The sequence below is a fragment of the Ranitomeya variabilis genome, chromosome 4 (genome assembly GCF_051348905.1).
Source record: "Ranitomeya variabilis isolate aRanVar5 chromosome 4, aRanVar5.hap1, whole genome shotgun sequence".
Classification (NCBI taxonomy): domain Eukaryota; kingdom Metazoa; phylum Chordata; class Amphibia; order Anura; family Dendrobatidae; genus Ranitomeya; species Ranitomeya variabilis.
The window spans coordinates 564,301,646-564,312,948 of NC_135235.1; the positions used below are offsets into that span (position 1 = coordinate 564,301,646).

The window sequence follows — 11,303 nt, forward strand, 5'->3', positions numbered from 1 at the left end:
ATTCTGCGCGGTAGGTCATTTCTTCCTCTCCGCTGGCAGGTCATCACCACCGACGCCAGCCTCCAGGGGTGGGGAGCGGTCTTTCTCCACCTCACGGCCCAGGGCCGCTGGACTGTTCAAGAGGCACATCTTCCTATCAACCTCTTGGAAATCAGAGCCATCTTCCTAGCCCTCATCCACTGGCAGTCCCTCCTCTTGGGAAAGTCGGTCCGCATTCAGTCGGACAATGCCACAGCCATGGCTTACATAAACCATCAGGGAGGGACTCACAGCAGACAGGTCATGACGGAAGTGGCAAAAATTCTGCGTTGGGCGGAGAGCCACGTTCCTTCTATATCAGCCGTCCACATCCCAGGGGTGGACAATTAAGAAGCCGACTTCCTCAGTCGCCAAGGGCTCATGGCGGGCGAGTGGTCTCTCCTTCCCTCAATCTTCAGCCAGATTTGTCAGAGGTGGAGCGTTCCAGACGTCGACTTAATGGCCTCCCGGGCAAACCACAAGGTTCCCCTGTACGTCTCCAGATCTCGGGATCCGTTGGCTGTCGGATGTGACGCTCTCATGATCTCGTGGGCCCAGTTCCAGATGCCTTATCTGTTTCCACCCCTCCCCTTGATCCCAAGGGTCATAAAAAAAATCAAGACAGAACGGACCCTGTCCTCTTGGTAGCTCCAGATTGGCCTTGCAGGGCCTGCTATGCGGAACTAGTGAACATGCTATCGGACGTTCCATGGAGACTACCGGATCTTCCGGATCTTCTTTCGCAGGGGCCCCTCTTCCACCCGAATTCTCGGTCCTTGAGTTTAATAGTATGGCCGTTGAGGCCGCGGTCCTAAAGGACGCGGGTTTTTCTCAGTGTCATCCAGACTATGATAAAAGCGAGAAAACCGGCTTCCTCGTGTATCTACCATAGATGTTGGAGGGCCTTTTTCCGGTGGTGTGAGGACAACAGCCTGTTTCCTGTGATTTTTTTTCCCTTCCATCACTTCTCGGTTTCCTTCAAGCGGGGCGGGTCTTGATTCGGGACTTTCCCTGAGCACCTTGAAGGGTCAGATTTCCGCTCTGTCCATCCTTTTTCAAAGAGACCTGGCCTTTATCCAAGGGGTCGCTCATATAGTTCCCCCTTATCGTCCTCCTATCGAGCCTTGGGACCTCAACCTTGTGTTAGACGCTCTTCAGTGTGCGCCTTTTGAACCGATTCGGGACATCTCCTTCTCGCTTCTATCATGGAAGGTGGCCTTCTTGGTCGCCATCACCTCGATTAGGAGAGTCTCTGAGCTGGCAGCATTGTCCTGTCGTTCTCCCTTTCTAATCCTGCACCAGGACAAGGTGGTTCTTCATCCGGTTCTGTCCTTTCTACCAAAGGTAGTTTCGGCATTTCACATCAATGAGGACATCGTCCTCCCTTCCTTGTGCCCTTCCCCAGTTCATCCCTTGGAGAAATCTCTTCACAAGCTGGATGTGGTCAGGGCTATCCGGGTTTATCTTTCCAGAACTGCTTCTTTTCCTCAGGCTGATCCCCTGTTTGTCGTCTCGGAAGGGGCTCCCCGCCTCCAAATCCACAATTGCTCGTTGGATCCGTTCGGCGGTTCTGGAGGCATGCCGTGTCCAAAACAAACAGCCTCCTTCGGGGGTGAAGGCTCACACTACCCGGGCTGTGGGAGCTTCCTGGGCAGTTCGTCACCAAGCTTCGGCCTCACAGGTTTGCAAGGCCGCAACGTGGTCATCCATTCACACCTTTGTAAAATTCTACAAGGTGCATGCTCAGGCTTCTGCGGACGCGAGCCTGGGTAGGAAGATACTGCAGGCAGCGGTTTCTCACAGACTGACCTAAATTATCTTTTTCTGCAGAATATCCCGCCCCTAGGGACTGCTTTTGGACGTCCCATGGTTACCTGTGTCCCCCAATGAAGTGAGAAAAAGAGGGATTTTTGGTTCTTACCGTAAAATCTCTTTCTTGGAGCCTTCATTGGGGGACACAGCACCCTCCCTCTAGGTTGTACCGTGTTGGCCAACGTGCCGTTGTTGTGGGTTGGTACATAGGTTGAGTTTAATTTTTACTTGTTCCTACTACTGCTTTTGCACCAAATGAGTTGTCTGGTGCCTGTCGGAGGGTGTATACTGCCGGGGAGGAGTTATTTCTTCTTTATTTGCATAGTGTCAGACTCCTAGCGACAGCAGCATACACCCATGGCTACCTGTGTCCCCCAATGAAGGCTCCAAGAAAAAGATTTTACGGTAAGAACCAAAAATCCCTCTTTTTGAGGAAAGAAAACGGCTATGCGTTATAAACTTATGTGAAGCACTTGGGGGCTCAAGGTGCTCACCACACATCTAGATAAGTTCCTTGGGGGGTCTAGTTTCCAAAATGGGGTCACTTGTGGGGGAGCTCCAATGTTTAGGCACACACGGGCTCTCCAAACGCGACATGGTGTCCGCTAATGATTGGAGCTAATTTTCCATTCAAAAAGTAAAATGGGGCTCCTTCCCTTCCGAGCCCTGCCATGCGCCCAAACAGTGGTTTACCCCCACACATGAGGTATCAGTGTACTCAGGAGAAATTGCCCAACAAATGTTAGGATCCATTTTATCCTGTTGCCCATGTGAAAATGAAAAAATTGAGGCTAAAATAATTTTGAGATAAAGTACTTTTTCATTATTACGGATCAATTTGAGAAGCACCTGGGGGTTTAAAGTGCTCACTATGCATCTAGATAAGTTCCTTGGGGGGTCTAGTTTCCAAAATGGGGTCACTTGTGGGGGAGCTCCAATCTTTAAGCATGCAGGGGCTCTCCAAATGCGACATGGTGTCCGCTAAAAATTGGAGCCAACTTTTCATTCAAAAAGTCAAATGGCGCTCCTTCCCTTCCGAGCCCTGTCATGCGCCCAAACAGTGGTTCCCCCCCACATATGGGGTATCGGCGTACTCAGGACAAATTGGACCACAACTTTTGGGGTCCAGTTTCTCCTTTTACCCTTGGTGAAATAAAAAAATTGTTGCTAAAAGATCATTTTTGTGACTAAAAAGTTAAATGTTCATTTTTTCCTTCCATGTTGCTTCCGCTGCTGTGAAACACCTGAAGGGTTAATAAACTTCTTGAATGTGGTTTTGGGCACCTTAGGGGTGCAGTTTTTAGAATGGTGTCACTTTTGGGTATTTTCAGCCCTCAAACTGACTTCAAATGTGAGGTGTTCCCTAAAAAAAAATGGTTTTGTTAATTTTGCTGTAAAAATTAGAAATCGCTGGTCAAATTTTAACCCTTATAACTTCCTAGCAAAAATAAATTTTGTTTCCAAAATTGTGCTGATGTAAAGTAGACATGTGGGTAATGTTATTTATTAACTATTTTGTGTCACATAACTTTTTGGTTTAACAGAATAAAAATTCAAAATTTTTGTCAAATTTCCTTTTTTTTCCACAAATAAACGCAAAAATTATCGACCTAAATTTACCACTAACATGAAGCCCAATTTGTCACGAAAAAACAATCTCAGAATCGCTAGGATCCATTGAAGCGTTCCTGAGTTATTACCTCATAAAGGGACACTGGTCAGAATTACAAAAAATGGCCAGGTCATTAAGGTCAAAATAGACTGGATCATGAAGGGGATAACAGAAAATAGACACTTGAAATAGATCACTCTGTTGGTAATTACTCTATATAATATATGAGATTCACTTTTTGTATTGAAGAACTGAAATTAACTTTTTGATGATATTCTAATTTTGTGAGGAGCACCTGTAGATATTAGACCCAATGAGGCTGGTGTTCTTACTTTGAAAATCCTTCTTGAACGTTTTCCAGCTGGATATTGGCATAGGTCTGGAATCCTAAAATATTAATTTTAAGATCAGGATTCCACAGTCATTTTTACATGAATTCAGAGTACGTACACCAGACCTATCGGGTATGAAGGATCTATGTAAGAATGTATACAGCTAGAGAAAGATCCATTTTAACCCTGATTACATAATTCTACAATATTTTTTTTTTCAACCCACAAGGACCAGGGTGTTCGTTTTTAAGTGACCAGACACCATTTAGCAGTTGTCCACGCACGGCCATTTAACTTTTAATTTTTTTTTATATGTTGTCCTATGGCTGTCTTATCACAGGCATCTATCTCTTAACGCTGTGGTTATTCAGAGAAATTAAATAAAATATAATTTTTTATTTTGTTAAATACATAATTTCTCCAAAAAGTCTCACATCATTACTTAACTTCTTCGGTGTCACTGAGGTATTCATTGGAAGAAGTATTATAGGTGAATATACAGCCCCTGTGATCCTAGGCAGAGCTGATCTCTGGAAGTGACCCTCTGCAGATGAAAGACTTGAGACGTGTCTTCTGTTTGGTGCTCAGGGTTTTACAGATGACCAGCTGGTTCTAGTGCAGCAGAATACACTAATGGTGGAGGAGCGGGAACGGGAGATCCGTCAGATCGTACAGTCCATCTCTGACCTGAATGAGGTCTTCAGGGAGCTTGCGACCATGGTGGTGGAACAGGTAGGTACCTGCCCATTTTCCCTGCTGTCTTATGATGCTCATTCACATTGACTCAAAGTTTACAGGGGTTATGCACTACTATTTATTTTATTTTTTCCTATAGGCCTAAGAACTAACAGATAGGTAGTTAGTAACTACCTGCCCTCTGGGCCTGGCGCTGATCTCTGCCGGCGCAAAGCAGTTACAGACCGCTCCTGCCAGCGATTCAGCAGATGCTGCGGACACCACATTGACAAAGCAGTGGCTTCTTATCCGGGCTGCTCTGTTGACGGGTGTGGATGCTGACCTCATACTGATTGATAGCCCACTCTCAGCTACCTAACAGCTGCAGTCAGCATGATGTCTGCAGTCATGTCCATCAACAGCAGCCTGGAAGAGGAAGAACTACTCTGCTGTCATGGAGCAGCTAAATTGCTCTGAGCTGGTGGCGGGTCGAACAGACAGGTAGTTGCTTCTGTTAGCTACTCCCTGCCTTTTGTTTTTTTTTTGTTTTTTTTTTTATAGTCCCATAGTAAAACAAAATAAATACTCCTGAATAACCCCTTTAATGAAATGGATGATTTTTTTTTCCAAAATGTTTGTTCGTGACACATACTTTGTATGGTGGCTGTGACACTTGCCATCTCCTTTTTTCTCCTATGCTTGTTCTTGTTTTGTTATAGGGCACAGTTCTTGACAGGATTGACTACAATGTTGAGCAGTCCTGTGTTAAAACAGAGGAGGGGTTAAAACATTTGCAGAAGGTGAGTGCCTCTCCAGTGATTAATACCACCCATGTTACGGTTCCTCCACATGTCTCCCATCACGGTATTCTGACAATGTACAACATATAGTTTCTTCCTCTTGCTCTTTTCCTCTCGGTCTTGCTTGTTTCTCTCAAAAAAGTCTGTGAAGCACAGAAAGGCAGTGGATTGTATAGCACAAAACCTACCATGTCATCCTCAGTACATAAGGTGACCAATGATTAGTGGTTGCTGCTTCTAGAGAGTATACACAACAATTGTCGTCATGCCGTCTGTGTGCTGTAGTGTGACAGTAACGCCATGTGATCTGCACCATTGACTGTGCAGAGCAGGAGGTGGGAGAAGCCCCCATATGTCTGTTGTTGGATTGTTTTGTACTTCTCTTTATCCCATGTCGTCTTGTTTTGCAGGCGGAGCAGTACCAGAAGAAGAACCGCAAGATGCTTGCCATTTTAATTCTGTTTGTCCTCGTGATTGTTCTAATCGTTGTGCTCATTGGTGTAAAGTCTAAGTAGGCCATATTCCGTTCCTTTCTGTTAGTTCGGACACTCCTGTGATTTCAGAGGGTTATTTTCTTTTTCCCTCGTGCCTTCCCATGTGTTCATCAAAATGATTATTTTATTTTATTTATTTTTTTCTGACGGGGAGATGAAGTCCTTTTTAACACCGAAGTTACCGATAGAAAAACTCAATGTCTCTTTGACTTGGTTGCTGTGATTTCTGATCCTTACCGAGGGTTTTCATACAATGGAGTATGGACCAAAGCAATGATGGAGGGCTACAATTTTGCACAATCTGCTTGAAAAGAACACTATTGTTTGACCTGACTTCTGGAGCAGATGGAAAGAGTGCAGTCTGAGGACTGAGCTAGAGGGAGCGCTGGGTAATGGGGGTATCTAATCTGAATTACTGTGTTGGAGAGGTTTTTCTCTCGGATGTTACAGTGATGTTGGGACCCTCCTTTGGTTATTGTTACCTGGGACTGGAATAGAGGATCCCAAACATGTTGTGTCTTACTGGGCAGGCTCGCAGTATGGCTGCCATCACTACTACATACTACAAACTGTTAAGTGTTACATCGGACCAACTTGTCCCAATATGGACCATGTAATTGTATGGTGTGTCAGCACTACTCTGAATCTAGTGGAGTAGTGGTCTATGGCCCCTGAGCCTAGGTGGGATTAATATTCCTGCACCCCACCCTACTTGGCCTTCACCTGAGACTTTTGTATCTGTACCAGTTGTCAAAACTGCGACTTCCATAGTCAATAGCAAACACCGATCAGTGGGAAAACCTACCTGACAGATTCCTATTAAAGGAGTATTTTCCTTTTTCAAATTGACCATTGGGGGGGGGGGGTCCCATCCCTGGGACCTCTCCGGATCCTGAGAAGGAAAGGATGGCAATGCTTCTTCAATAGTTTGTTCCTTGGTCACCTAACTGTGCAAGGAGCTGCAGCCGCCTCTATTCACCTGAAAGGTTCCCCCGCTGTCTATGGGAGAAGGGAGACGCAACTCTGTGGCCCCTTCAATCTCAGGATCTGTGGGGGTCCCAGAGGACTCGCCAAGGATCATTCAGTGATTGCACATTGTAGCGATAATCTACCAGAATTATGTAAATTATGCAAATCACTTTGCAGAACCCAGACCTACAGGATGTCAGTAATCCATGGTCACTAGAATGGAGCCCTGAGAACCGCCTCTTATCTGACACCATCCGTGACTCTTCTTTTAATTAGCCAGGCAGCCGTGGCGTCATCCTTGTGGCATAAATACATGTGATGTCACACCAGACCGGCCAATGAAAAGAGCAGTCGTGGATATTGTCAAGTAGGAGGTGGTTCCCAGGGCTGTGGCCCAGTGACCACAGGCTACTTACTTGGCCGCTGGTCTGGTGAAACAATTCTCACCAACTCTATTGTCTATTTTATATTTTTTTGGTCCCTGTTTTTACCTAGTACTGTTCACATAGGTGCAGGATTTTTTCTTTTTCAAAGGACCGTTGTCATACATTTGAAGTAATCTGTGCCCAGATACATTACCTTTAAAGGGGTCTATCAGCAGGTTTTTGTTGTTTAATCGGATAACAACATAATATAGGGCAAGAGAGCCTGATTATTAGGCTGTGTGCTGTAGTTTAACTACAATCAGTGTTTTATGAGCAGCAGATTATCAATGCAGATTAGGTCTCATGTGCAGGACGGTCCAGCTAATCTTTTATCCCGCCCCCATATCTGATTGGCAGAATACTATAACCATTGGATCACCCAAAAATGGTGTCCAATTAATACCCACAAGCCTTGATTTATCAAGTCTGGACTTTTGCATACCAGTTTTGATTAAATGTGCGCTAGATTGACCAGCCTGATGGCTCATTCACTATTTGGCACTAATGTGAAAATGAGGACGTGCCCTGGTAGCTGTCAGCCTGGCATTGAAGACTGACACCCCCTGCCCTGGCGCCGTCACCCCCTGCCCTGGCGCGGTCACCCGACGCCTCTGCCTGCAACTTGCATTAGATTCTAGAATTAGCCAAACTTGTGACAGTTCTGGCACAGTGTAAATACGGTGATATAAGAGATGTATTACTATTTATCATGGGCAGGACAAGCACAGACTCGGACAGTTGTTGCTTCTTTTCTTGCATTTCATTGTCATTTTCACATCTGCTCTTTGTGGCTGCAAATCCTAAACCAAAAAATGGTGACTCCCATTTCTGGAACAGTTTGTGGCTTTACCCGTAAAGGTGGTGATGAGATGTCTGTATATTTGTAATTTATAAAACTGTAAGTATTGAGGGGGGTAACAAGCCTATTTTATTGGGAAAAGCTGCTGTATGTTCTGTGTATAAAAAAAAAATGTACAAGATGATGAAATCCTCAGTGCATAGCGGGAGTAGTGCCCTGCGGAGTGCATGCCCCTAATGTTCGCGGGATCATTCTCGGAGCCTCTTCTTTTATCATCTCGTTTATTTCTCTCATTAAACTGTTGGAGTGATTGTCTACCATGTCCGTGTGTATTTTCTCTTACTTAATGTCAGTCCATGTTGCAAGGGCAGGTGCTGGGCGGCAATTTGTGGAAATCTGCAGTGTAGACAAGCACTTTAACTCCAATAATTGGATATTGATTAAAATTGGTAATGTGAAAGACATTATCACCGCTCAAGTAATGGAATCTATATCACGCCAAGTGAACAGTTTTTTTCTTGAAGTAGATGTGTTGTAATCAGGAACAATGAGCAAGGGGTAAGGATGTGGTCACTTTGACCAAATTGTGATGGTCAGGACATTAACAAAGCACAAGCTCATGTAGGTTGTGCCCAGTATTCAGTGGTTGGTACCCACCAACAGTGACCAGCAATAAGGGTAATGGGCGCTCCAGGCTCACTCGCTCTTGTGGGAGTGATAGCTGCTGACTTCTCTGATCCCATAGGAAAGCTACGGAAGTGCAAACTGCTGAAAATGTAATTCTGACGGTGATGGGAAGCTGCAGGGTAGAGTTCCATGCTGACCCGTCTCCACTTTCGAAAGCGCCTCTAGCGGCATGATGGCTTCAGAACTGGACCCCGGAGTAATGAAAGAAGATGTCTGGACTGATTAATTACATTTTCTTCATCATTAGGTGGATGACTGGGTGCGGAAGAGATGGCACCAGGGGCACTATGAGAAGAGGACAAGCTGGAGGCAGCATCATGATATTCTGTGCAATGATCAGCTGGGAAGCCTCACGCCCTGGCATTCGTGGAGAAGTTACTTTGACATGTACCATCTAACTAAACTGACTGACCAAGTCACCCCTTTATGGCATGGGTATTTTATAAATGCATGACCTCGTTCAGTCGGTTATGCACCTGCCACAATGATGAAATCAGTCAGGAATGGTTATAGGAACGTGTCCGTTTAAGCCAAAGGTGATTACTTGTCTCCATGTTCCCCAGATCTCAGTCTGATCTTTCATCTGTGGGACATGCTGGGAAAATAAATGATCCATGAAGGCTGCTACTTATAACTTGCAGGACATAAAGAATCTACTGTAAACAGCTTGGCGTCACATACCCCAGGACTCTTTCGGAGGTCTGACATTTATGCTTCAATGGGCGACATCTGTTTTGGCAGCACAAGGAGAACCTACAGGGCATAGACTGGTCATCTCAATTTTTAGTTGACCGATGTATTCTGTTGCTCTGTACACCCTGAGAGCCATCATTTTACTTTGTTTTATTTTCCTACTTCATAACAATGCACTTTGATCAGACTCATACTGTAGATCAATGTTTTGTTGAAATTTCTTTTCTTTAACATAAGAGTCCCCCTACACAGATACATAAGCATTGTCTCGAAAGACGAGTGAACTTGCTGCAGTTTATAGGAAGTCACATTTAATTGTGCTCTGTTGGTAAGTATGTTCTATTATACAGCTCCCAAGTTACATCCTGTATTACTCCTTAGCTGCACTCACTATTTTGCTGGTGGAGCCACAGTGTACATACATTACATATACTGTACTGATCCTGAGAATTTTGTATTAGGGCTCTTTCACACGTTCTGATATTTCTGGTGCTGGAAAGAACAGTACCGGAGATATGTATCTGTGTGTGTAATACTTGTGGCATATTTGTGGCAACCGTGTGTTGCATCAGTATCACACGTAATGTTCACACTGTTCCCCCAGAGCCAAGTGCTGAAGACAGCTCTCGTCATTCTTCCCTGCATGCACTGCAATAAGTGCTAGCAGGGGACAATATTGAGCGTTGTATTCAGCTGATGACAGTGAGAGTCGGCAGCTTGTGAAAATATTCATCAGCTGCCAGATGTGCTATTTCATAAATTTTTTAAAATTGTGGGGTTCCCCTGTATTTTTAGTAACCAGCCAGGCAAAACTGACAGCTGCGAGCAGCAACCCTCAGCTATCCGCTTTAGCAAGGTTGGTTCCCAAGAATAGAGGGGTCTCCACGTCGTATTGTTTAATTATTTAAATAAATAATTTAAAAATAACAGCGAGAGGTCACCTCCATTTTTTGACAGCCAGCCAAGCTAAAGTAGACAGCTGGGAGCTGGTATTCTTGGGCTAGTAAAGGGCATTAGCTACATGAGGCCTGGCACTGTCATGTATCAGAAGGAGCCGGGGCCCAGCGCACCAGCATATGGACTCATGGGTCTGAGAATCTCATCTTGGTACCTAATGGCAGTCAGGGTACCTCTGGCTAGCACATGGAGGGCTGTGCGGTCCTTCCATGAAATGCCTCCCCACACCATTATTGATCCACTGCCAAAATGGTCAAGCTGTAGGATGTTGCAGGCAGCAGATCACTCTCCACGGTGTCTCAAGACTCTGTCAGGTCTGTCACATGTGCTCAGTGTGAACCTACTCTCATTCGTGAAACGACCAGGGTGCCAATATTGAATGTGACAATCTTGGTGTTCTCTGGCAAATACCAAAAACCCTGCACGGTGTTGGGCTGTAAGCACAACACCCACATGTGAACGTCAGGACCCTTATACCACTCTGATGGAGTCTGTTTCTGACAGTTTGAGCAGACACATGGATGTTAGTGGCCTGCTGCAGATCATTTTGCAAGACTCTGGCACTGCTCCTGTTCCTCCTTGTACAAAGGAGGAGGTAGTGGTTCTGCTGCTGGGTTGTTGCCCTCCTACAGCCCCCTACACGTCGCCTGGTGTACTGGCCTGTCTCCTGGCATCTGCTCCATGCTCTGGACACTACGCTGACAGACACAGCTACCCTTCTTGCCACAGCTCGCATTGATGTTCCATCCTGGATGAGTTGCACTACCTGAGCAACTACTGTGGGTTGTAGACACCGCCTCAGTCATACTACTGTACAGTACATGTAGGGCTGAGAGCAATGACAAAATGCAAAAGTGACCAAAAAAATAGGATGAGAACAGAGAAATGGTCCGTGGTCACCCCCTGCAGAACCACTCCTTTATATCGGTTGTTTTGCTGATTGGCTATCATTTCTACCTGCTGTTGGTTCCATTTGCACAACAGGAGGAGAAATTTATTCATATTCAGCGTTGCTTCATAACTGGACAAT

General features: G+C 45.3%; 1 protein-coding gene across 4 annotated transcripts in view; it reads left to right on the forward strand.

Moving 5' to 3' along the window:
* STX16 (syntaxin 16) overlaps positions 1-8,251 on the forward strand; it is a 45,453-nt gene extending 37,202 nt beyond the window's left edge. For all 4 annotated transcript variants that reach the window (XM_077252804.1, XM_077252806.1, XM_077252807.1 and 1 more), the window contains 3 exons: positions 4,363-4,506; positions 5,169-5,249; positions 5,660-8,251. In XM_077252804.1, coding sequence (XP_077108919.1) covers positions 4,363-4,506; positions 5,169-5,249; positions 5,660-5,764 — 330 coding nt within the window. In that variant the 3' untranslated portion in view covers positions 5,765-8,251. The remainder of the gene's footprint in view (positions 1-4,362; positions 4,507-5,168; positions 5,250-5,659) is intronic.
* The last annotated feature ends 3,052 nt before the right edge of the window (positions 8,252-11,303 follow it).